Genomic DNA, 27418 nt, shown 5'->3' with positions numbered 1-27418 from the left:
TGATGTGCTGTACCATACATCTGCCCTGTCTGTGAACACCCTGTCCCCTGGAATTGACTAAACATCACTCACAGCAGTCCATTGGCAGGTAGGCTAGATACCAGCCTACTGCTCTGCAGTCTCAGGGATACAGCTGGAAGTCATGCGTTTCAGGCTATCCGAAACGACATTTCTCTGTGACATTTCCACTGGCCAACCTAGGCCCATTGTTCTTGCTGCGTGGAGGCATCACATCTTTGATGCACTTTGTGGGTTGTCCCACCATGTGACAACTCAGCTTATTGCAGACAGATTCATGTGACATGGTCAGCCACTGGGCCAGAAGTTGCCTGCTCTTGCCTAACTCTTATGTCAGACATCCAAGGTGCAGAGGGATGTGAAAGCCGCTCTTCAGTCTTTCCCGCCAACACACAGACGATTTGACCACGTCCTCGTGGACATCGTCGAGACTCTGCCAGTTTCCAGAGCCACCATGTTCCTGTTCATGATGGTTGACAGGTTCACTAGATGGCTGGAAACTGTCCCGCTCTCAGACACTTGTTTGGTGGGGGGGGGGAGGGGGGCGCGGCACAAAGGATCATGCGAGTGGTACTGATAAACTCTTGGAAAGTTCTAGTAGAGTCATTTGGATGGTTCAACTCACTCAGTTTCTGTGTGGTTTTTTTCTTTTGTTTGCTGCATAGAACACTGACCAGAGTTTCAAAATTAGGTATATATTGCACATGTTTTTAAACTTGCCTATATTTATTTGTTTATTGTTATAATACAGTAGAAGGAGATTCCAGCCATTGAAATTCATACTGCCCAATGCAACCAATTAGCCTACCAAACCCATATGTTTTTGGAAAGGGAAGGAAACCTGAGCACACAAGGAGAAGAACAAACACCTTACAGACAGCCCCAGATGTTATGCTAACCTTGTTAAAGTTGTCTCCTGGTATCCATGATATGTTGAGGTTGCATTGTTTATCCAGAACAGCCTATTGATAGCATTAGTTATTTACTATGTCCGTTTATTCATTGGTAAATGAAAATAAATAGTGCATACCTGGCTCTTGGTTTGAAATGTCAACATTTCTATGAAAGTTGGGAATGAATGAATGATCTTGATGACTTTGTCCATTATATGTAGATGAAGCAGTGCTGTAAGATTCATCTGCTATGGACTCAAATTCAGGAACTATTCAATGGAAACAAATAGAGCAATTGTAAATATTTCATAACACATGCTCCTATGGTTACAGTGTGTGAATAATCAAGGGGGCTGTCAAACAGAATAGAGAAACTTTTCCGTTGTGGCTTTTACACTGCTCACAGTCTGAATTCCAGAGAGTGAAACACACGTGCAGTTTTCACAATGGTGAAAAAGCCTTCCTTAATCAATGGCAGAATCTTAAAACTGTTTAAATAATTTCAGATTTGATGATCTGTCTACATTGAAGCACCTCCAAAGATTTATTTTTCTAAAATCTAAACCCACTATTTTGGTGCTGCAAGAGTGAATTATTTACTTCATTGAAGTTAAAATGGATTCATTTCAAAAATTAATTAATATTCCTTATGTCCAAAAGAGATGATAATTCATTTTTAATGTTCTTAAAACCAAGTTGTTTTGTCAGGGTAGGACAAAGGCGTAAAAGGTTTAAACTAATAATGGCTAGGCTTCGATTAAACCTCGTATACATCAAACCTGATGTGGGTAGGTGAACTAATAATAGAGCAGTATGGGAAAATAACAATGAACAACAATTACCCCCCCCCCCCCCCCGCAAAAGATTTGCATCCTGGGAAAAAAAATGGGGATTATGATAAGCAACTTCAATCTTAAAACAAAGATATTTTCAGATTTGCTGTATCATGTAGGAAAATGGAAAAACATTAAATTAACTTTCATTGAATTTTGCACGATTAATCCTAACCCTAACCCTTTATTTTTTAAAATTTTTTTTACACTATGAACCATATTAATCAAAATACACACCCCCAACCCTTTATTGAAGACAATAAATGCTATTGTTATGTAGACCTGAAGAACATGTACATCAAAGTGATTTCAATCCATATCAATGTAATACATAGCATCTATATATATGAGCTGTTTTTATAGCCCATCTGCCTCTATCTGAACTAAGTATGCACAGGCCCAAGACAACATTTGCATAGCACCTGCACTGAGAGCACCCCCAGGTATGCTTCAACTGGCCAAAACAGCTCACTTTGTGGGCAATATACTAGTCAACTTAAAATATGACAGGAAATCACAAAAATAAGCTATAGCTTAAAAAAAAAAGTTGGTGATAGGAAAAGTTTCATGATCAACAGGCCAAAATCCATAAAATCCATCCACAAATGTTCATGAAGCAAAATCTGAGTTGTCCAGTGTAACTGGAAGCTACACAACCATGCAGTTTCTGTGCCAATGAGATAATAGAGCCTGCACCAGGATTATCTCGATGCCATGTTGCCGGACAACACAGAAACATGACCTTCAGCTTAGCATGTCTATGCTTTATCACGTCCCATCTGCACCACTCAAATTTGCTCATATTAGGACCATTTATTTCTATGCCTTGCCTACTTAAAGTGTCTGCTTTAATGTCTCTTAAACACAGTAATTGTATCTGATTCCAGCATGTTTTTTGACATTGCATTCCAGATATCACTTTTTTTTAAAAAAAAAGATATTCTAATTCACAGGCTCCCTTTAAAACTCCCTCCCCTCACCTTAAATTAATTCCCTCTTGTTTTAGATGCCTCTATCATGAGAACATCACGTCAGCAAAAATGCTGGAGTAACCCCTAAATCTCTCCATGGTAGCTATGACCCTGATCCAGAGCCCAGAGATACAAATACGTATATAGTCAGAATATATTGGAAGACAACAGAATACACCTGTTGATCCAAAGGGGATAACTAGTTAGAGAAATTGAAGTCAATGACATGCAAGGCCTCTTTAGGAATGAGGTCATTAGTGCCATCATTATGACATCCAATAATAACCTCACTCTCGATACCGATCCTTTCAAATGAGCATAAAATATTTCATGATACCACTCAAAGGTCTTTCTACATAAAAAGACACAGAATTGTCACGAATGACTATTTATAAAAACACAAGTAAATGCATTCAAAACAAATCAGTATTTTGAAGTCAAATTCTTATTCTAAACAACAGTTCCAAGTAATATACCGTATCCAGCGTTGTTTCCATATGGATTTATATCAGTGAATGGAGATCCAGAATCAATATGTTCTCTTCCCACTGTCGTCATTGGTATAACCTCTGGATGCTCCCAATCACTCCATACATCTGATAAATCAAACAGATCTCGCTGGGAAGAAGATGGCAGTGGAGTGGTGTGGAGTTTAGAAAATCGCCCCTGTGCACTAACACAAAAGAAAACAAAAACTAGCAAAATGGTACATTGCTAAATTACTCATCCTGTAAGGATTTTGCTTTATATTAATAGCTTATAGAACTGTCTGACTTTCTTTGCTTATATGTGCAGATGTCTCAACTTAAAAGCAGGCTGAGACTTCGTAAATGGTCAAACTTAACTGTAACAAAGAATACAAAAGATACTTTTTTTTTTGCTTTTTACCAGATGCATCTACTTGTGCAAAATTAATTTTCGAGAACCTAGTTACTGTTTAAATTTTTCTTACTCAAATATATCGACCTTAGGATGTGATGTGACAGAAACCTACAAAGAGCATAATAATAAAAAAAATTGTGCTTCACTTGTAGACAAAAAAACTTTATTACTTGATTTCCCTGAAGACTGTAGTGATAATGAAACAAACACCTGAGTCTCTTGTCATGCTACATTGATCGGGGGTTAGCCATGAGAATATTTTTAAAACTTGCCTCATAAACAAAAGCACCAACAATTTAATTAATGTGCTGGAGAAACTCAGCAAGACCTCCAATGGATGCTGCGAGGCCTGTTGAATTTCTCCAGTGCTTTAGTGCAATCACAGTGTTTGCAGACTTTCATGTTTCACACCAATATTTTAGTGTTACCTCACCTTCTATTTGTGTTATTCACTATCAATTACAAAAGACATTTAATTCCTTTAACTATTTAACAACTGCTACTTTAAAAATCCAATTGCCATTATGAAATATATATACAGTTTTCTACCTCTCACAAGGTTGAGAAGACTACCAATTACAACTTATTTATTTTAAATAATTATAAGGCAGAGAGATGTTGAACTGATAATTCAGTTGATGTTCAAGCCAATTCTGAATTCCTGTCACCTGAAAATCATCTGAACTCTCTATTAGGTTATGGAATTATAACTTACAAATAATTTATTACGTTCCCAGTTCATTTTTATTTGAGTGGGACTGTCACTTTAAGAGAACAAATCAAGTTGTAGGCTTTTGAGATTGACCTGGGCTGAAAGGCTGGGACAGCATGTACTCAAATTCACTACTTCTGAAGAGAGAGGAAGTGTGCCAGGAAATCAGGTGCAGAGACCATGTGACCAACATATACACTGTTGGTGTATATGTTTGATCAGGAGCCATTTTAAGGAAGCAGCACAGGAGCAGCAGCTCTTTCAGAAATACTTTGCTGAAGTGGCTTAATGTGGTCAAAGGAAAGGTCACTTTTGAGGGGGGACTTGTTGAATCTCACAGTGACTAAAGAAAAGATCACTTGAACTGATCCATAAAAGGGTTCTGGAAGCTTTGTGAAAGTCACTCATTTTACGTCCCCCACGCCAAGAAAAGGGGAATTTTTCCTCATCTGAAAGGACATTTCTCTCGAAGGAACTCAACAAAGATTTTGTGAGTTTACAACAGTCTGTCACCCTGTCTTTCCCACCTACTTCATCACTTTAAGAGGTCTTCGTGTCAACGTTAGATTTCTGAGACTGAACTTTGAACTGACATTCCAGAATTGTGCTTAAGCTGTAATGGTTTGGGATATTTCCATACACACATCAATATATTTGCGCACAGTTGTGGGTTAGGTTTAGATAAGGTGTTATATTATTGGTTATTAATAAATTAAAATATTATTTTTAAATGTAACACTGTCTTGGCTAATTTCTATTGCTGCTCTCTGAATAGAATTTCTGTATTTTTTTTCAGCCTTGCTGGAACAAAAGATAATTCAATAGCAGCAAAAAGCTTGATTGCCTTGTGAGTAAAATGTTACTTCCTCAGGCAAACAGATAGTGCTCTCAGGTTTCAACATTAATGTAATTCAAAAATTAGGGAAAACTTATTATTCGAGTTAGGTATTTTATCAAATTCCATCTCTCTTTGAATTATGGTAAAAATCCTTATTTTTGCTACTTGTTTAAAAAAAAACCTCCAAATGTACTAAAAGCATTTATGTTCAAATGGAATGTGAAGAAACACCCTCAGGGTTAATTGACCAAGATACAAGTGTGACAAAGATTATATCAAGTTGCACTTTTAGATTAGATCATGCAATTAGTCAGCCAGCCCCATAATTACTAGTAATATAACATGAACAATTTTTCCAAAAATATGCATTTCCCAATTCTCCTGTTTTCTATTTATTTTGTCTGTCCCCAAAGGATGGTGTAGAAGGTCTGAACAAAACTATTTTCTTGCATTAAACATTTGAAAGATAGCAGATAGCTAACTTTCTGAGTGTTATTTACAAGATTTTTCCAATTGATCACCTGAAGATATTTTAGACAGAAATTGTGAACGGTCATATTTTTGCTCCAAATTTACTTCATTCATAATATATACACGCAATGCAGTCTCTCTATATTCACCATACCATCATTTCAAACAAGTTTTCTTAACGTGGCAGTATCATTCCAGTTTGCTCCTTAATGGCCTTGTGAATTGCTTGAGAGGCCGTCACACAGAGCCAACCCCCACACTGATGGTGGATCTTACACAGTGATCCTTCCCTCCAGAGCCTATGTGGTGACTTCACTGAGATTCAGCACAAATCCTACACCGTGGAACATGCCAACTGGCAGCATTCACCTGTTGGCGTCTCCTTACATTGGAAGGCCAACAGATTTCAGTTGACCAATGTGCCTCTTTCATTGAACTGATGATTTTCCAGGAGTAGTTGTCTGTTTTTGAATAACCCATAGAGCACATAACTGCTCAAGACAAATCTCACAAGGATTATCACATGTCTGTCTTCTTGGCCAATGAATAGCTCACAAGGAGGAGGGCAATCATTTTACCATAACTATCTTGAGTGCAGCACATCATGTACTGCCAGATTGAGACCTGTAAATTGGAGGATCAACACCTCATCCAAGTGGGCACCCTCCAACTGGATATCATTAATATAGACTTATCTGGATTTCATTAAACAGTTTCCCCCCTCCCATCCCACCTTCTTCCCCTGTCACCTTTGCCTATTTCTGACTCTCCATTCAGTCTTCCTTCATGCAAACATGATAAATTCTTACTTCATCCCTTATCATATCCAATTAACACCTTTTATTGGTCTGGATTCCTACACCATTGTTTGAATTCTGAGACTTCCTGAAATTTCCAAATTTTGGCTTATTCCTTGAAGAAGGGCTCAGGTCTGAAACATCAGCAACATAACATGGTCTCCTAAAGACGCTGAAAAGACCGACTAAGTTCCTCCAACATTTTGATGTGTTTTTACATGATGGGATTGAGGCCATGTCTGTGCATGAATATCTTATGCAGAGGGCCCCTTTCACTTCTAGGCAAATGAGCCCTTAGTGTTTGAGAATTCTGGCCATGAGGCATTCTGCAAAATGACTGTCACAGTCTGCTTCGAAACATCTCATAGAGTCGAATACCTCTCTGTCCTGCAAAGGCCTCAGAAGATTCTATGTTGACCACTACCTGAACTGAACGTGGTTGATGCTGACACACGAGAAAGGAGACGTTGAAATTTGGAAAGAAAAGCAATCTGCCGAAGGAACTCAGAGGGTCCACCAGCATCATTGAGAGAAAAAGTATTGTTGACTTTTCAGGTTGCAACCCTTCTTCAACAGTTGATGCCTAAAGTATATTTCTGTAGAACTTCTCAACAAAGGGCAAGTATGTAAATTCAACCACCTCCAGGTCCTCCAGATAACACTGGGAAACCATTTCCCCACCCCCTCCCCCCGCCAAAAGGTTTTCTTCCAGATAAAAAAAAAATTGGGGAGTATGACAGATAACTTCAAGATGAACACAAAATTAATTTCAGATTAGGCTTATCATGTGGGAAGAAACATTAAATTAACTTTTATTGAATTCAACATGTTTAATCACATATTGATGCTGACAAGCTCTCAGGTTGACTGCAAATATTGCACAACAAATGTGAGGAGCCCAAGATTGGTCTTGGTCACCAATTTTATAACAGAAGTAGTGCTCATAGGCTTTCTTAATAAGTGCAGTCATGCACCGTCTTTGAGCCTTAAGCATATACTTGCTTCAAATGTAACAATGACAAGATATTTCTGCTGCACTGAATCTTCCTGAAGACAATAAATGTTACTGTTAAGTACACTCACTCAATCTTTATCAATGTAATGCACAGCATCTATATACATGAGCTGCTTTTATAGCCTGTCTACATCTATCCTGACTAAGCATGCCCAGGCCCAACACAACATTTGCATAGCATCATCACAGAGTGTGTGCCCAAGCATCCTTGGGCTGACCAAAACAGCTCGCTTTGTGGGCAATACACCAGTAGTCTTAAAATATGACAGGACATCACAAAAATAGGTTATATAGATATATATTATAAAATGGTATGTAATAGGAAAATTTTATGGTCATTTTTGTGATCAGCCCAAAATCCATAAAATACACCCAAAAGTGTTCAGGAAGCAACATTCTCATTGTCCAATGTAATCTGTCCCAGGATTATATTAGCAACCATTGTGGTGTAAATGCATAATGCTGAGACAACAGCTCAGAAACTTATTATTTTGTGGATTTTATATGTATTAGTACATAGGTATCAGCTGCCAGGTCAATCAGAACATCCAATTAATTCTGAACAAAATAATTTGGAAAATTTGACTTCCCTTGGATTTTATCTGCTGAAATTACACTTTTGTTCCAATTAGAATGAAAGCTAACCACCATTATCGCCTTCTTTGTTCATCAGAGTCCGTTACTGGTAACCTTTGTTAATGCTTACAACCTTCCAGAAGTGATCTCCATCAACTTTCCATTTGCCTCATTTTCCCCTTTTCTATCTATCTCTCTGGCATCGAGCACTAACCTATCTGTGTCGCCCAACTCCATTCACACCATCCCCATCTATCCCAACTCAAACCCTTACCCTCCCTCCATCCTTTGATTGTAACCTGTTCACCAATCCCCTTCTGAACCATTGTCTCACCCTTCCCATACTCTCCTCGTAATGCTGACCATCTCCCCTCTCCATGATCAGTCTTGCTGAAAGGATTTGACCTGAAGCGTCAATAATCTGGATCAGCTGAGGAAGGTCCTTAAACAATTCTAGGCTGTAGCAACCCAGAGCCACTTGAATGGGAATGGTGCTATATTTAATGCTAACACTATTATGTACAGAAGGTGAATTTCTCGTCCAGACCAACACTTTTGACCATAAAGCCACCAGGTACTGGTCAGCATGGAATGTTCTGCAGGTGCTAAGAAACTAGGACTCAAAGGATCATCAATTAACATTTTAATCAATATATATTCTGCACATTTTGAAATCTGTGTTGGTACATTGAACATTTGCTGGGACATCAATAACCAACCTTGCAATCATTTCATTTTTTTTCTGAACCGCTAAAATATTTTAATTCTGCAAGATTTTCAACACTTCACAACACTATTTTGCTTCTCAGCCACTATATGGCAAGCAGGGTTATTTGTTTCACCAACAAGCTTTTATATAAACCAAGACAACCAGGTAATCAGTGCAATAAAACAAGGAAGTTGTCAGATGAGTTTAATCATTCACTATTAAAGAATTTTCTATTCTTTTGGTTATTACTCTTTCAAATGCAGTGTGTTCTCTAACTTTAAAGATTCCTGATAGTCATGGATTTGTTATAATATTGATCATTTTTACAGAGAAAAAGAATGACACTGGTCAGTTTTCTGGAAACTGCCGGCAGCCTGGGGGTGAAGTCTTTTTGTTGTTTGACTGTTAAAGGCAATTAAATGACTAACTGATCAGATTACATCTGTGTTCCCAGAATCCATGTAACTTTTTAGCATACAGTCGCAAGTATAAGGAAATGCTAACTCTAAATGTTGTATAAAGGTATAATATTGTGGTTTATAAATTTTACCCAGCTTTACTGCTATTTGTTTAATTCATACCCTCTATCCAATTCCAATGTTTCCGAATCATGATAAGCGTAGTTGGTAAAGTATCCACTCGGTTCTTGATGGTGCATTGTGCTGAATATATTTCTTGAAGCTTGGAACTCTAGTCCAACAAAAAAGTTCTTTGTTCCTGATGATGCATCTAACCTAAAAAATTAAACCATACAAGTTATGTACGGACAACATAAGCAATGCACTCGACAGTTCAATTCACCTGCAAAGATGGGTTTGAGCTTTTAATTTTAAAGTTGAGAATAACAACCATGTTGTTCATAAGCAAAAACATAATTATTAAAAAACTGGCACATACATTGCAAACATACAAAATTATATAAAAAGAAGAATCTGTACTGAATTAAAGATCACAAGGAGAAATTCAAGGATGCATCACAATTGCCTACCATAGAAAATTTCTTTTAGTCAGGTCCTTTAAATTATATTACATTTTAAGATAAATGTTGTTCTTCAATACAAAAATGCTGACAGTCTGAAATTTGTGGTTATAATGATGGTGCATTTGACATTATTCTTTAATTACTGTGTAAATCTGTCAGCATCTTCTGATGGTGTGAAGTGCTTGGTTCAATCTGGAAATTCAAAAACCAATGATAGCTATATGTTCCAGAGTAACAGCCTTTACAATTTGAAACAAAACTTAAATCAGTGAAAATGGCTCAAACATCAATCTTATACATATTATTCTTGTATAGTTCCCTTTGTAGTCCAACAGGTGACTGTACCAGAATTCTTGATGAGATTCCGGAGAAGAGTTATTAGGTCCAATGCCAGCCAACATCTAGCCTGTAACTTGCTGACCCAGGTGGGCCAAGGAATGAATATCCAACTAAATCACCCATACCTGACTATTTTATATAAACACAAGCTTTCCAGCATAAAACAAAACTGTCTTGGAAGAAATTGTAGAATGCAGAAATAGACAAAAGCATTCCTGGAAGTTCACGGATAAGCCAATAACTAAACCAGTTATCAGCAAACATCAAGTCCCATAAAAAAGAAAACATCTGAGCAAAAGTATACTTCATTCTTACATTTTTTTAAAAAATCAATCCGAATATTCCCTCTAGTTCTATAAACTTGCATGAAAATGATTCTATCAATATCAGTCACATTACCAGTTACAGTTTGGGCGGCACAGTTAGTGCAATGCTGTTTTAGCGCCAGCGGTCAGGGTTTGAGTCCAGTGCTGTCTTTAAGGTGTTTGTACGTTCTCCCCACGTCTATGTGGATTTCCTCCGAGTGCTTCAGTTTCCTCCCACCCTTCAAAAATAACTTACCAGGGTTGTAAGTCAATGGGTGTAAATGGTTGACATGGCCTCATGGGTCAGAAAGGTGTGCTACCATGCTCTATGTCTACATTTTTAAAGTGTAAATTTAAAAACATTCAGTCCCTAAATGTTGATGCACCTTTCCACTCACAGGTTTATAGCTTGAAGATATTCATCTTGTCTTCATGAGTTAAGGTAGATGTGCTTAAAAAAAGTTCTGTAATGCTGGTGATCGACCTCAAACTTTTAAAAAAACTAATATTCGCAAGCAAACCATTCATGATTCATTACAACCAATCTTCCCAAATATTCTGATAGTAGAATATTGCTCACATCTCCTTCCTTACTTGTACAGTTCCCTCAATGTTTCTCTTCCACATTTTCACAAGTTTCTTCAGTGTATTGTTTATTCTATAACCAGACTTTTATACTTAGTAAAGAATATAAAGGATTACACAAGAAGAAATAATTTCCTCCAAAATAAAAAAAAATTGCAAATGACAGAAGCAATCTAGCCCGTTCCCTTTTACATCAATGACACCTCTGATGTACTCCATCAGTTTCCAATTCTTTGGTCCCCAATGGCGTATCTTGATTGTGGATGAACAATCCCTCTGTATGTCAAGTTTATTATCATATACAACCAGAAAAAATGTTTCTCCAGACCACAGTGCACGCGCATACACACACAGAACATAATCATGACATACATAAAATTTAATAGAAAAATGAATGAATATTCTGCAAATAATTTATTCCATTTTATTTATGCAAGACCCAATGTCACAGGACACCATTCATCAATCTCACAACATGCAGGAACCACCTTCCCCACATCCATTGTATTTGATTGGATGACAAGACTTTCCACACAGGTAGCCCTGTGATTTCTTGACTGGTGGCTTTCTCCCTAGCAGAGTTGACATATCCTTTGACTGCTTCTTATCTATTTCCCACACCTCTGCGCTCATCCCCTCCTGCAATTTAGAGGAACAACACCTTCTGTCTGGGTACCCTCCAACCAGATGGCATTAACATCAACTTCTCTGGTTTCCGTTAAACCAACTCCCACTCTCCCCATGTCTCCTTTCCTGAAGCTGTCTCCTCTCTTCCCTTTTCCCTCTGTCTCTTTTGCCCCAGCTTTGCATACACAAAGCCAAACTCCCCCCCCCCCCACACCCCCCTCATCAATTCTCACCTTTCCTTTCCTCCATATCCAACTATCAACTTTTGTCTATTGGTCTGTACTCCTCCCTCTTTTATTCAAGCAACTGCCTGCTCTTTCTCATACCTTGAAGGCAGCCCAAAATGTCGATAATATATCTTTACCTCCTATGGATGCTGCGAGACCCACTGAGACTTTTGTGTTTCACTCTCATCCCCTCTCATCTCTACAGAGTAGAGATAGAATTCTCCTAAGAGTGAAACATGAAAGTCTATAGTGTTGTGATTGTAGCAAAAGCACAAAAAATGCTGGAGCAAATAAGCAGGTCTCACAACATCCACAGGAGGTAAAGATACACTGCAAAACCTGCTGAATTCCTCCAGTACTTTTGAGTTTTAATAGAATTTTCCTGGTCTTCTGCTTCCACTCCCCTAGCCTCCGCATTCACTGGATTATTCTTCACATTGTCTGTCAGTTTCAAAGGTACATCTTCTCCTCTCCTCCCCTCCCTTTTCAACATTGAAGTGACTGTTCTTTATGCAACTATATAATGTAATCATTCATTCCTGCTATTAACATCTCTTCTTACCCCACTTTCTCATGCCACACCTGTCCTTTTGAACCTCTTCCTTTCCCACAATGCAGGGACCTAAACAGGAAGCAGCTATTAACTTGCACGTTTTCCAATCTAGTGTACTACGTTTGTATTCACAGGATCTCATCCAGCTTGGAGAATCCAAATGCAGATGGGCCAGCTCTGCATGGATAAATGTTTGATTTGTAGGGACAACAACCTGAAGTAAAGCCACTTCACTTCTCCAACCCACTCTCATTTTAGCTTCCTGTCTTCTGCACTGTTATAATGACACTAGAAAACTGCAGACAAATCTGGCAATCTCCATATTGTTTTGCTGCTCTATCATATATCAAGTCACTATTGGAAAATATGAAAATGGAGATACACAATTGGAAAACATTGCACATGAGAAATTTATATTTTCCAGGATGTCAGAAGATAGATTGAAGAAACGGACATTTCACCTTCGTATTCGGCTCCGAATCATGGGTCCTCTACCGGCATCACCTACGGCTCCTAGAACACTTCCACCAGCGTTGTCTCCGCTCCATCCTCAACATTCATTGGAGCGCTTTCATCCCTAACGTCGAAGTACTCGAGATGGCAGAGGTCGACAGCATCGAGTCCACGCTACTGAAGATCCAGCTGCGCTGGGTGGGTCACGTCTCCAGAATGGAGGACCATGGCCTTCCCAAGATCGTGTTATATGGCGAGCTCTCCACTGGCCACCGTGACAGAGGTGCACCAAAGAAAAGGTACAAGGACTGCCTAAAGAAATCTCTTGGTGCCTGCCACATTGACCACCGCCAGTGGGCTGATCTCGCCTCAAACCGTGCATCTTGGCGCCTCACAGTTCGGCGGGCAGCAACCTCCTTTGAAGAAGTCCGCAGAGCCCACCTCACTGACAAAAGGCAAAGGAGGAAAAACCCAACACCCAACCCCAACCAACCAATTTTCCCCTGCAACCGCTGCAAACGTGTCTGCCTGTCCCGCATCGGACTTGTCAGCCACAAACGAGCCTGCAGCTGACGTGGACTTTTACCCCCTCCATAAATCTTCGTCTGAGCTATTCGGAGATTTCCCCTCTTCATGAGCTCTGCATTTTATGATTATGTCCTTGTTTGTTCACTCACTCTTTTACTGCTTTCAGTTTTTAAAAATTGCTCTCATTTTAAAATGCCCAAGTGTGGTTCCAGCTGAATGGGGGATTATGGGTAATGAAGACGGCCATTGAGCTGTTGCCACAAGCTGCCAGGTTGGCCCCGAAGCGGACCAGCGCTTTCTGGCAGCACTACAGCCACATCGCGAGTTAGATTTGGGGAGGGGGAGGGTGCAACAGACAGCAAGGGCTAGGGGGGAGGCAGTCAGGCAAGGAGTGGACAGTGGCACCCCCCCCTTTAAGATCAGCGATTTTAGCCAATTATCACCTTAAATCAGGGTTATTAATACAGACTATCAGTATCTCATAGTTGCTGCACAAAGATGAAAATGTTTCTCATAATTCATAGTACATAAACACGGAGGCTCTTGAAAATCCTGGGACAGGATACTACTTTCACTACTACATTAATCCGGCCCTGAATGGAAGAACTACTTTCACGTACAAGCTGCTGCCAATCAGTAATAAGGGAAAGAACCGTTACATCATCTGTACTTATTGTTGGAGAATATTTTTTTAATATTTAAAAAATATTTTTAGATATACAGCACAGTAACAGGCCCGTCCAGCCCATGAGCCCGTACTGCCCAAATACCTGAATTAGCCTACAACCTCCCATATGTTTTGAAGGGTGAGAGGAAACAGGAAAACCCAGAGGAAATCCCTGCAGACATGGGAGAGTGTACAAACTCCTTACAGACAGCACCAGATTCAAACCCGGTTCGCTGGCACTGCTCTCTTAACCAGGGTGCCAACAGTAAGAGTTATTTTTTCCATATTTATCAACATTTAAATACTAGGATTAAATATATTCAAACATGATTCACTTTTTTGTGCATAAACATTAAAAACATTGAATTTCTGAAGCTTTTTTGCTCTTTAGCAGAATCCACTTAAGGTTACAATCACATTGTAGCAAAAGTTATCATCTCAACAATTCAAATAAGACCTTCGACATAAGTGACTCCTGCTATCATCTTGCAGGGGAATAGATGCCAAAAATAAATTAGATCTACCAAACTGAATTAGAATGCAACATTATATCACTACAATGGGAACAAATGAGTCAGCTCACTTTCATTAGAACAAAGAAAACAAGAGATAAAAGCTTGAGTTGTCCATTTGGGCTTTCAAGCCCCTGCATCCCATCAACAAGATCTTTACTAACATTTACCTCAAAACCATTTTCCTATCCTACCTCCACATGACTTAACCCCATTAAAATCCACAAAAATAAAATCAACTTCAGTTTCGACTGTGGTCAATTTTGGATCTGGAGTTCAGGTTGTCGATGGATTGATCAGGGGTCTGTGCAGTTGCAGAGGTTGTGGAAACACTGGAGGCAAATCCATGGACATTCAGTGTCTCTGAAGGGGCTCCCTTTTGCTCTTACTGTAAGGGGCGTCATACAATACTCATGGCCTTATGGTGGGCAGAAGGAAATTCGTGTAATACAGTAAAAGCCCTCTTATCCGGAATTCAAGCAAACGGCAGCCTCAAGCATCCAGTAAAATAAATTGTGGAAAATAATGTAAAAATATGGAAGTTTAACATTGGTGAACTAACGGTGAGGCTTGCCAATTACATGACATGCAATGCCAAGCTCCCAGAAAATTCACTTATCTGGCATCTCCCAATGCCATATGTGCCAGATATACTGTATTACATTTTCTGTCTTATAAGATGTTAATAAAGGAATTTTGAATCACTGTCCATAGTCCTTGGGGCAGAGAATCCCACAGATTTACCTCCCTCTGGGCAAAGAAAATTCTCTTTATTCTGAGACCACGATATCCAGTTCAAGACTCTCAACTGGTGAAAACATCCTTCCCTCATCTACCTTGATTATTTCTTTAAAACTTTCTATTTCAATAACATCACTACTTTAATCTCAAAGATAGAGGAGTTACCTACTCAATCTTTCCTCAGATGACTGACTTGGCATCCTATGAACCAGTCTGGTGCATTTTCTCTGGTCTCACTCTATATACCAAAGAGCAGAGAAAATACAGTTGTCTCAAAGGCCAGATACGACCATTAGTGTATTTGACTGTCTGCTGCACCTACTTATATTCTTTCGGTGACCTGTTAACTCGGATTTACAGGTCCCTTCAAACATCAATCTCACATTATTGAAAAGAACTCCTTTTTTTAATTTTCATCACAAAGAAAATGATATTTGCCCAATGCCCATTTGACACTGATTTTAATGAGTTTATCATCGTACACTTTGTACAAGATGCACATGCACCAAAATTCTTCCTTGCTGCAGTCAAACAGGTACTTTCAAAGATAAAAACTACAGTAGTAAACTGCTTGAATTAAATTAAGAGACAATTACACAAGATAGATAGAAATATTCTCTGTAATCCTCATGCAAAAAAAAGTGACTTGCAATAGTTTAGATTGTCCATGATTAATGTACCAAGGGGAAGTTCAAGAATCTGATACCTGTTGTGCCAGGGAGAAGGAGTTTCTTTAAGATGTCAGCTACCTTTTTCAGATCCTCTGATGTACTTAACTATGTTTACTACCTTCTGAAGCCTTCTGCAATCCTGGGCAGTTGAATTCCCAAAACAGGCCGTGATCCATGGCAAAAACATGGAAATACAGGAGGAATTCAGCAAGTGTTGCAGTATCCATAGCAGGTAAACATACAAAACCAACGTTTCAGGTCTGAGGCCTTCTTCAGGATATAAGTAAAAAGCAGGCAGGAGTCTGAATTAAAAGGCTGGGGATAAGGGAAGAATATTACCAGAACAACCTCCATGGATTACATTTTCTAACATGTTAATAAATGAATTTTGAATGACTGTCTATAGTCCTTGGGGTAGAGAATCCCACAGATTTACCTCCCTCTGGGCAAAGGAAATTCTCTTAGAATAAATAGACCACAATATCCAGTTCAAGACTCTCAACTGGTGGAAACATCCTTCCCTCATCTACCTTGATATTAACATCTTGTCCTACATTACATACCTTCCCCCAGTGCAACAGAAACAAGGTGTTAATTAGATATGAATGGGATACAGGAGAGAGGAGAATTTGCTCGGGGAGGGCGGTTTTGGCTCTGTGAGAAGGAGGGAAAAGGGAAGAGAGAAAGAGAGAGCAAGATGATGGTGGGGAGGGGGTAAAAGGAAACAGAGAAGTCGATATTAATCCCATCCGGTTGGAGGGTGTCCAGATGAGGGTGAGGTGTTGTTTGAGGGTGGCCTTAGCTTGGCAGTGCATATCAACAAGAGAATCTCTACAATGCCAAATAGACACACGTGGTTATTGATATTTTTGCTGCCATGTTCATTTCTATTTCATGGATAAGTTTATGTTTTGTAACTTATGATTTACATAAATTTAAAAACGGACTCAAAGGTTTGAGGAAACCTCTTTTAAAGAATTTAATAAAATATAAATCATTTTAAAAAAAAAAAGGTCGAGGTGTTGATGTGCCCTTTTTCACAGTGGTCTCAAAATGCTGGTTCCAGGAAAGGTCTTTCGAAATATGTACTCCCAGAACCTGAAGATTCTTCACTTCCTTCTCCTTTCTAAAATCAACAACCAGCCGCTTGGTCTTGGTAACAGTGAGAACAAGAATGTTGTTCTGACACCACTAAACCAAATTCTCAAACTCTATCCTATATTCTGGCTCCCTTTACTTCTGCCAACAGCAGTAGTGCAGTCAGTGAATTTGTAGATTGATTGAGCTATGAAATTATGGGTGTACAAGGAATAGAGTCAGGGAGGAAGCACACAGCCTGGGGTGCCCCCATTTTGATGGTCAGCAAGAAGGAAATGATTTTGCCAATCCACACTGAATGGGATCAGCCAATGGAAAAAAAAATCAAGGATTCAGATGCAGAGGGACAAACAGATCCTTCAGTGTGGTTGTGAATTTTGCTGGTCTGGTGGGCATGAAATGGAATGTTGGGATGAACCTGGCAGGTTGAATGGATATATTCCACAAACATTCAGAGGAGTTTTGTTAATCTCACCTAGGCAAAGTGAACAGTTTCATTACTTGGAAAATTTCTGCCCAACGCATACTACATTACATTTCCAGCATAATCACAGCCTTGTTTTGATTTCATAAGACTAAAACTATAAATGTAGACAAATTATGAAGACATGGCAAATGAAATTCAATGTAGAAAAATGCAAGATCTTCTTTCAAAGAAAATCAAGAATCATGTGGTTTTTAAGTGGTGGGAATCTGAAAGGAGAATTGCAGAATCAAATCAAATCATTTATGAGAGTCACACAAGAAGAGTTTAGAAGAGTTTATAAGAAGATAAAACAAAAAAGCTAAAAAGAAGGAAATAAAGTTGGGTAAGTGAAAAAGGGAGGTAGAGTTCAGCAAAAATTGAACACAAGTTATTAGAGCAAACTACAAGTAGTAAGGAAAAAGGCCATTTAGTGTCAAATATCTCTGATGAACTAAATAAACTTAGGTCAACAGCTCCATTAAAAAAAACCACACATGTTGCACGACATTATACTTATCACTGGAGAACAGCAAATCACATTAGAGAACAGTGAATTGCCATGAGTAATATCTTAGTTGATCCCTACTATTGTGTCACACACAGATAATGCCTGCTCTGATTACTTCCTTGTATAATTTTCCCCCAAGAGCCCAATTCCCTTTCTCTGGCCACTTCCTTTAGGCCTCTAATGGAAAAATCCTCATTCCAAATCAGTACTCTCTTCCTGCACTATTTCCACATTTCTTGATTTCCTTCATATCCTGAAACCTAGCAATCTTTATTTGGATTAAACTCATGACTGACCCTGTATAACTTCCAGTAGAGATTTCTAAAGATTCACCATCCTCTGTATGAATAAATGTCTCTTCTCAGCCCTAAATGGCTTACCCTTAATTCTGACACTATGCCATTAGTTCAAGGCTCCTTAGCCAGAGGAAGCATAGTCTTCAGCCTGTCACCCCATTGAAGAATTTAAAAAGTTTCAGTGATCACTTCTAAACTCTGGAAAATACAGGCTTCATCTTCACAATCTCTCTTCGTTCAACAAAAGTACCATCGCTGAAAAAAAACCTGGTAAATAAACATTGCGCTTGCTCTGGTTGAAATAAATGGACACAATACTTCTGATGTCATCTCACCAATGCCTGAAATAAGTGTAAGATGACAAATTTACTTTTACACTTCTCTCCTTGTAATAAAGGCTAATGTATCATTTGCCTTCCTAATCACTTTCTGCAGGTTAATTGTGGGCAAGGGCATCTGGATCACTTTGATCAATATTACCCAATCTTCTATCATTTGAAAACACCGTTTCTGTTTTTGACATCAAAGTGAATAGCTTCACATTTTACCATGTTATAATGCATCTGCCATATTCACACCTACTCGCTCAGCTGGTCAACATCACTTCCAAATGCAGTTTCAAGCTCTTCGATTTATTTTCACTTTGTGCAATATTTCTACATCCACTAATAAGCTCAATCAGATATTACTTCTGTAATTGATCATTTCAATCCAATGAACAACTCTGACAAATATGGGAGAACCGACACAAATCCTTAGATATTTAGTTTGATTGGCTATTGTCTGATCAGGTTGGAATACATAAAACCATGGCACTTTCTGTTAAACTTAGTCCCAATTCCGATATTATAATAGCTCTAGAGTTTCTTTCCCACTGTGAACAGTCTCCTTAATTTTTCACTTTGGCATGCTCCGCGGTCTTTCACAGGTCCTCTCTTCCTCTGGACAGGATGTCGAGCATAGAACATTACAGCACAGTACAAGCCCTTTGGCCCTTGATGTTGTGCTGACCTACATATTCCAAACAAAAAAAAATACTAAACCTTTCCTACCTCAAAAACCTGGATTTTTCTTCTATCCATGTACCTGGTCCGCGATCTTGAGAACTAAAACCAACGAGCCGGGGAAATAGATCTACAGGCTGCTTTGTTAATGTCACTACAGTTTATTTTGCAATCGATTGAAAACCAACAATGCCCCTAATGTTTCAGCCTCCACCACCACCTGTACCAAGGCATTCCAGGCACCCACAACTCTGTGTAAAAAACTTACCCCTAAACTTTCTTCGTACTTTGACCATACGTCCCCTGGTGCTTGCTATTCCTGGCCTCGGAAAAGAGTGTTGACTGTCCATGATATCTATGCCTCTCTTAATTTAGTAGATCTCTACTAAGACACCTTACATCCTTCTTCACTCCAAAGAGAAAAGTCACCTTCCCTCATCAAACATTTTCCAATCCAGGCAACATCCTGATAAATCTCCCCTGCACCCTTCTCCATCCTTCCTCTAATTCAATGATCAGAACGGAACACAAGTTCTCACCTGGAGTCAAACGCCAAATTGCTTTGTTATATTTCATAGTGCCATGACCAAAGCCACGTACTGATAGGTTTTCTCCACTTTGCTCAATTTGATTGTACCGGTGGATATTCTGAACTTGAAGGGCCCGTGTCCCCACCTTTTTCAACCTCTTCTCCCCTCGTGACCGTTCCAAGCTCGTCTGTTGAGAATTTCGGAGGGGAAGGACATTCACATGAAAAGTTATCTTTCCTTCAAAGCCACAAGTCTCACGCGAACACCAACCTCTGAGGAATTGAAGTCCCATCCACTTCAAGCTCTCGCAACCAGTGAACTATGATCTAGGGGGAGGTCCGCGATCTTGAGAACTAAAACCAACGAGCCGGGGAAATAGATCTACAGGCTGCTTTGTTAATGTCACTACAGTTTATTTTGCAATCGATTTAAAACCAACAATGCCGATTTATATTAATTAAACACAGGAAAACATATGAAGTGACGAATTGTAACTGTGTAAATGAAAGAAATAAACTCAGGAAGCGTTCGAAGGGAAACGATACATTCAGTGTACAAGTTAATTATCAAATTGCTACATGGAAAAAGAGACAATATCGGGAATTTCCCTACCCGATATAAACCAGCGATGAGAATCAATTGTCCGTTCCCTCTTAAGTTTTAAATGAGCGATGTTGGCACCATGGAAGCAAATGAATGTAATGAGATTCTCCTCCTCCCGGAACTCGTGGCCCATCCCCTACTCACCTGACACTGCTATTCACCATAATGTTTGCAGACGATATAGGTGATTGAGCCAACAACAAAAAAAAACGTTGTTCCCCACAGTTATGGGAGCACAATGATTTAAGATATGCAAAAAAGCACAATCTGGCAAAAAAAAAGTTATTTAAACGTTTGATCTGAAGCAGGACACGAATTTGTGGAGGGGTTCATGGAGAAATTCCAGACCTTAGGGTCCAGACAACTTGAGGTGCAACTGTCGATAGTAGGATGCGAGGTGGAAGAATACACAAAGGTAACCAAAATAATCACAAAGGAAAAGAAGAAAAAAAAAACACGACCCAGTCCTCATAGATGGCTCAGTCGTGGAGAGGGTCAAGAACGTCAAATTCCTGGGTGTCAGCATCTCCAGAATCTGTCCTGGAATCTCCATGTTGATGCAAACATAAAAAGGTTGGCCAGCAGCTCTATTTTGTGAGGTATCTGAAGAGATTCAGTATGTCACCAAAGACTCTGGTAAACTTCTACAGGAGTACTATGGAGAGCATTCTGGATGGCTGCATCACAGCCTGGTATGGAGGCACCTACTCTCAGGACAAGAATAAACTCCAGAGGGTTGTTAACTTGGCCTGTGACATCACAGGTACCAGATTTCACTCCATCAAGGACATCTACATGAGGCGGTATCTTAAAAAAAGCAGCTTCTATCCTCAAAGACCCCCAGCACCCAGGCCATTCCCTCTCAACTCTGCACCATTGGGAAAAATGGGCAAGAACCTAAAGATGGGCAGTCAATTGCACAAGGACAGCTTCTTCCCCGCTGCCATCAGATTCCTGAATAATCATTGAACCAAAGACCTGGCCTTACTTTTATGCATTATTATTTTTACTTTTTTATTGTAATGTTGTAAGATGGTTATAATATAAACATTTGCCCTGTGATACTGCTGCAAACACCGAATTTCATGACTTGTTCATGACAATAAATCCTGATTCTGACTGGCTTTGGGTCTCCTGCAATTCATTGTTTGCACAAGATTCCAGCTTCTTCAGCTTTTGTGTTAGTCCTGAAATTGGGAGGGGGGGGGGGTCATGTGACACATAGGATCCTAAATCTCCCGGGAAAATAGAAGAAAAAAAAGCCCTGATATTGTCCATTTGGAACTGATATTACGTCAAACAATGGAAAGATGAGCAGAGATTAAAACCTCCTCGAAGAAATACAAAATCCCTCGAACTTCTGTCTTAATGGAAAAACAGCTCCTGTAACCTATAGTAAAAACTTAAATGGAAATCCAAAAAGGTTTAACTTTTGAACAAGACCATGTGGAATGAGTAAAAGTTCCACATCTAAAACATTGATCCGATATATTTGAGTTCCATCTATTCAATTTCTGAGGCCTAATATATAACTGATGTAAAAAATTATAATGAAGTAATCTATAAACTTACATTAATTGTATTAGACATAACCTCTTTACATAAATTTTGCCAAACGTGTTGCTCATTTGATATATTTACATCTTGTTCCCACCTTTCTCTTGACTTAAACCAACCTAATTTAGGTGTTTTTCCTTGTAACATGATTTATGCGATTGAAACAATTTTTTTAACCATTCTATCGACTGTAGGATCTTTTAAAACCACATCTAGTTGCAGGTATTGTTTTTCCGCTAAATCCTGAATTATCGTTGATGGGAAATTTTGAGAATATAGCTCCTAAATTATCAGATTTTCAGTTGAAATTTGCCAAACTAACTTTGGTGATAGCAAGGAAACGTATCGCTGTTGCTTGGAAATCAGATGTTTCGCCATCGTTAGGAGGATGGCAAACAGAGGTTCAAAGTGGTCTTCCACGAGGAAAAAAGAAATTACATGTTATATGAGGGGCAAATATTCTGTCCTTTTACAGAATTGGAGCCTGCGTGCTCAAACATTGGGATTAAAATTATAAATGATTCCTTTGAATCCTCCAGACCGGTGAAGTCTTCCTTTAAAATAAATAATATTTTTGGATCTTTTGAGCATCTTCTGAAGCAATCCAATTCAATATATAATTATGATTGTGATATATTTAAGTAATGAATTGTTTTTAGTAGGGGTTGGAGTGGGAGTATTAGATTTTTTTTTCTCTTGTAGTTTTTAAATATAAATCAACCAGCATTTGTAAGTTTTCTACTGATGTGATAGATGATTTTATCAATTGTTATATATGTGTTGACTTTAAATAAATATTAAAAAAGAACTTCTGAGTCATGGCAAGTGAGGAGAATCTAGCACCTTATTTAAGAAGCCTCCCAAGTCACTCCAGAGACAGGACCCCAAGTCACTCCAGAGACCAGGATCCCAAATCACCCCAGAGACAGGACCCCAAGTCACCCCAGAGACAGGACCCCAAGTCACCCCAGAGACAGGACCCCAAGTCACCCCAGAGACAGGACCCCAAGTCACCCCAGAGACAGGACCCCAAGTCACCCCAGAGACAGGACCCCAAGTCACCCCAGAGACAGGACCCCAAGTCACCCCAGAGACAGGACCCCAAGTCACTCCAGAGACTAGGACCCCAAGTCACCCCAGAGACAGGACCCCAAGTCACCCCAGAGACAGGATCCCAAGTCACTCCAGAGACAGGATCCCAAGTCACTCCAGAGACAGGATCCCAAGTCACCCCAGAGACAGGACCCCAAGTCACTCCAGAGACAGGACCCCAAGTCACCCCAGAGACAGGAACCCAAGTCACTCCAGAGACCAGGACCCCAAGTCACCCCAGAGACAGGACCCCAAGTCACCCCAGAGACAGGACCCCAAGTCACCCCAGAGACAGGACCCCAAGTCACCCCAGAGACAGGACCCCAAGTCACTCCAGAGACAGGACCCCAAGTCACCCCAGAGACAGGACCCCAAGTCACTCCAGAGACAGGATCCCAAGTCACTCCAGAGACCAGGACCCCAAGTCACCCCAGAGACAGGACCCCAAGTCACCCCAGAGACAGGACCCCAAGTCACTCCAGAGACAGGATCCCAAGTCACCCCAGAGACAGGACCCCAAGTCACTCCAGAGACAGGACCCCGTCACTCCAGAGACAGGACCCCAAGTCACTCCAGAGACAGGACCCCGTCACTCCAGAGACAGGACCCCAAGTCACCCCAGAGACAGGACCCCGTCACTCCAGAGACAGGACCCCAAGTCACCCCAGAGACAGGACCCCAAGTCACCCCAGAGACAGGACTGGGAAGCTCCAGGCCATGATGTGGAGGACACAGAAACAGCGGCCACTCTCCCGTCCGAAACCGTCTCCCTCGAGTGCGGAAGGGTCTGCGCTCACCGCGCTGCTCTCGCCAGCCCACCGCCGAACGTCCTCCACTGGCGCGGCCCACACTGCCCCTGCGCAGAGCCCACCCGGCTGCGTCACGGAGTGACGGGCACGCCGGAAGCGACGGCGACGGCACCGGCACCACACCTGAGGGAGGGAAGCGAGCTGGCGTCATGCAGGGGGGTCCACCCGAGTCCAGCAGCCCGGGTGAGTGGGGGGATCCTGGCCTTGAGTTGATGTCCCGGGTGGTGGTGGGGGTCTTTGCCTTGGGTTGATGTCCCGGGTGGTGGTGGGGGTCTTTGCCTTGGGTTGATGTCCCGGGTGGTGGTGGGGGTCTTTGCCTTGGGTTGATGTCCCGGGTGGTGGTGGGGGTCTTTGCCTTGGGTTGATGTCCCGGGTGGTGGTGGGGGTCTTTGCCTTGGGTTGATGTCCCGGGTGGTGGTGGGGGTCTTTGCCTTGGGTTGATGTCCCGGGTGGTGGTGGGGGTCTTTGCCTTGGGTTGATGTCCCGGACGGTGGGGGTCTTGGCCTTTGGGTTGATGTCCCGGGTGGTGGTGAGGGTCTTTGCCTTGTGTTGATGTTCCGGACCGTGGGGATCTTGGCCTTGGATTGATGCCCCAGATGTGGTGGTGATGGGGGTCTTTGCCTTGGGTTGATGTCCCGCGCCGTGGGGGTCTTGGCCTTTGTGTGGATGTCCCGGGCCGTGGGGGTCTTGGCCTTTGGATTGATGTCCCGGGCGGAGGGGGTCTTGGACTTTGGGTTGATGTCCCGGGTGGTAGTGGTCTTGGCCTTTGGGATGATGTACCGGGCGTTGGGGGTCTTGGCATTTGGGTTGATATACCAGTGGGGGTCTTGGCCTTTGGATTGATGTCCCGGGCGGTGGGGGGTCTTGGCCTTTGGGTTGTTGTCCCGGACGGTGGGGGGGGGGGTCTTGGTCTTTGAGTTGATGTCCCGGGCGGAGGGGGTCTTGGCCTTTGAGTTGATGTCCTGGGCTGTGGGGGTCTTGGCCTTGGGTGGATGTCCGGGGCGGTGGGAGTGCCAGCCTTGGGTGGATGTCCAGGGCGGTGGGGGGGTCTTGCCCTTTGGGTTGATGTCCCAGGCAGTGGGGGTCTTGGCCTTTGGCTTGATGTCCCTGGTGGTGGGGATCTTGGCCTTTTGGTTGATGTCCCAGATGGTGGGGGTCTTGGCCTTTGGGTTGATGTCCTGGGCCGTGGGGGTCTTGGCCTTTGGGTTGATGTCCCGGGCAGTGGGGATCTTGGCCTTTGGGTTGATATACCGGGCGGTGGGGGTCTTGGCCTTTGGGTTGATATACCGGGCGGTGGGGGTCTTGGCCTTTGGGTTGATGTCCCAGGCGGTGGGGATCTTGGCCTTTTGGTTGATGTCCCGGGCGGAGGGGGTCTTGGACTTTGGGTTGATGTCCCGGGCTGTGGGGGTCTTGGCCTTTGGGTTGATGTCCCGGGCGGTGGGGGTCTTGGCTTTTGGGTTGATGTCCCGGACGGTGGGGGTCTTGGCCTTTGAGTTGATGTCCCAGGCGGAGGGGGTCTTGGACTTTGGGTTGATGTCCCGGGCGGTGGGGGTCTTGGCTTTTGGGTTGATGTCCTAGACGGTGGGGGGTCTTGGCCTTTGGGTTGATGTCCTGGGCTGTGGGGGTCTTGGCCTTGGGTGGATGTCCCATGCCATGGGGGTCTTTGCCTTGGGTGGATGTCCGGGGCGGTGGGAGTGCCGGGTGGATATCTGGGGCGGTGGGAGTACCGGCCTTGGGGTGGATGTCCAGGGCAATGGGGGGTCTTGCCCTTTGGGTTGGTGTCCCGGGCAGTGGGGGTCTTGGCCTTTGGCTTGATGTCCCAGGCGGAGGGGGTCTTGGACTTTGGGTTGATGTCCCGGGCGGTGGGGGTCTTGGCTTTTGGGTTGATGTCCTAGACGGTGGGGGGTCTTGGCCTTTGGGTTGATGTCCTGGGCTGTGGGGGTCTTGGTCTTGGGTGGATGTCCCATGCCATGGGGGTCTTTGCCTTGGGTGGATGTCCGGGGCGGTGGGAGTGCCGGGTGGATATCTGGGGCGGTGGGAGTACCGGCCTTGGGGTGGATGTCCAGGGCAATGGGGGGTCTTGCCCTTTGGGTTGATGTCCCGGGCAGTGGGGGTCTTGGCCTTTGGCTTGATGTCCCGGGTCGTGGGGGTGTTGGCCTTTGGGTTGATGTCCCTGGCTGTGAGGGTCTTGGCCTTTGGGTTGATGTCCCAGGCCGTGGGGGTCTTGGCCTTTGGGTTGATGTCCCAGGCCGTGGGGGTCTTGGCCTTGGGTGAATGTCCGGGTCAATGGAAGTGCCGGCCTTGGGTGGATGTCCAGGGCGGTGGGAGTGCTGGCCTTGGGTGGATGTCCAGGGCGGTGGGAGTGCCAGCCTTGAGTGGATGTCCCGGGCGGTGGGAATGCCGGCCTTGGGTTTATGTCCCAAGCAGTGGGAGTGCAGACTTTGAGTTGATGTCCTGATCCCTGGGTGTTAGGAATGCTGGCTTTTAGTTAATGTCCCTGGTGATAATTTCCAATCTTTCAATTACTGGAAACCCCGATTTTTGTCAGAAGGAAGCAAATCTGATTTCATCCAATTTTAGACAAGGAGGATTTGTTGCCTTTCTGAATTTCAGCATACTTTTGGGGTGATAGGGTATTAAATTTTTAACTTCGTAAAAATTTTGCTGAATTGACCACCTCAGTTGTCTTTGCGGCACACAGCAACATTAGGGATTACAAATTCATTTGTATCATCTTCATCAAATCCCTCAGTTGCTAGAGGTTGCTAGAGATAAACAGGACCAATCCCACAAGTAATGAGTCCTGAACTGGCAATAAACTCCAGAAGCTCCACAGTGGTTTCTGAGAAAGTATCTCAAAATTGAAATCGTACCTCTGTTTGTATTTCTGTGGGTGCTGTCGGACCTGTTTACATTATTTTTTGATTTTGTTTTAGATTTCTCCTGTCTGCCTTTTTTTGTAAATTTTAATTTTCTGTGATTCTATGTCCTGTGTTGAGTGACATCTCCTGACACTCCCAGGGTTTGCATCTTGGTTTGATGTCCTGGGCGGAGGGAGTGTTGGCTTTGGGTTAATGTCCCTGGTGATAATTTCCAATCTTTTAATCACTGTAAACCTTGACTTTGTCAGAAGAAAGATTCCTAAAGGCATGAATCAGGAGTATTTTTTATTTGCCTGGATGGGTGTTGTTCCTGCATTGCTTCAGATGCTCCACAATGCAAAGCATAAACAAATGATTGATATGCCATCCACCAATGAATAATTTGTATGAGTTGTGTAGAATGTGGTTTTGAATGACAAGCGGAAAGATAATTTCATTGGAAAATCTTCCTAATGAGCTGGTAAACTTATTTTCTTGATGAGCTGTAAACTTATTTTCTTGATGAGCTGGTCAACTTATTTTCCTGTTGTGGATCTGTGCTTGGACATTTTAAGATGTATGACAACAACTTTATTTTGCAAATCCATTTAGTTAATTTTGGTTAAGGGCATGACAAATGAATAAATTAGTTTTTTTTTTCACTTACTGGATTCTTTTAAACCTTGATT

At 41.8% G+C, this 27418-nt stretch overlaps 3 protein-coding genes across 10 annotated transcripts in view; 2 read left to right on the top strand and 1 right to left on the bottom strand.

Moving 5' to 3' along the window:
* The window catches only part of LOC138747122 (transmembrane channel-like protein 5), an 86251-nt gene extending 62305 nt beyond the window's left edge, over positions 1 to 23946 (bottom strand). For 5 of the 8 annotated variants that reach the window (XM_069906068.1, XM_069906074.1, XM_069906073.1 and 2 more), the window contains exons 1-4: positions 23857 to 23946; positions 9297 to 9449; positions 3192 to 3388; positions 1049 to 1180 (exon numbers count right to left, since the gene is read on the bottom strand). In XM_069906068.1, the coding sequence (XP_069762169.1) occupies positions 1049 to 1180; positions 3192 to 3388; positions 9297 to 9373 (406 nt within the window). In that variant the 5' untranslated portion in view covers positions 9374 to 9449; positions 23857 to 23946. Of the gene's footprint in view, positions 1 to 1048; positions 1181 to 3191; positions 3389 to 9296; positions 9450 to 9703; positions 9846 to 19816; positions 20072 to 20419; positions 20622 to 23856 lie in introns of those variants that run through there. The other 3 variants (XM_069906070.1, XM_069906069.1, XM_069906072.1) reach the window with 3 other exon arrangements.
* On the top strand, positions 22786 to 23950 carry LOC138746580 (proteoglycan 4-like). Its single transcript, XM_069904871.1, has 2 exons — positions 22786 to 23844; positions 23924 to 23950. Exons 1-2 carry the CDS (start codon positions 22786 to 22788, stop codon positions 23948 to 23950), a joined length of 1086 nt encoding a protein of 361 aa, XP_069760972.1.
* Positions 23783 to 27418, top strand: part of LOC138747123 (transmembrane channel-like protein 7) — a 37498-nt gene continuing 33862 nt past the window's right edge. Inside the window, exon 1 of the mRNA XM_069906078.1 lies at positions 23783 to 24051. Coding sequence (XP_069762179.1) covers positions 24018 to 24051 — 34 coding nt within the window. The 5' untranslated portion in view covers positions 23783 to 24017. The remainder of the gene's footprint in view (positions 24052 to 27418) is intronic.

This window comes from Narcine bancroftii, chromosome 12 (assembly GCF_036971445.1).
Source record: "Narcine bancroftii isolate sNarBan1 chromosome 12, sNarBan1.hap1, whole genome shotgun sequence".
In the NCBI taxonomy this organism is placed as follows: domain Eukaryota; kingdom Metazoa; phylum Chordata; class Chondrichthyes; order Torpediniformes; family Narcinidae; genus Narcine; species Narcine bancroftii.
The sequence above is the reverse complement of the archived record's forward strand: the minus strand, read 5'-3'. Positions and strand labels throughout refer to the sequence as shown.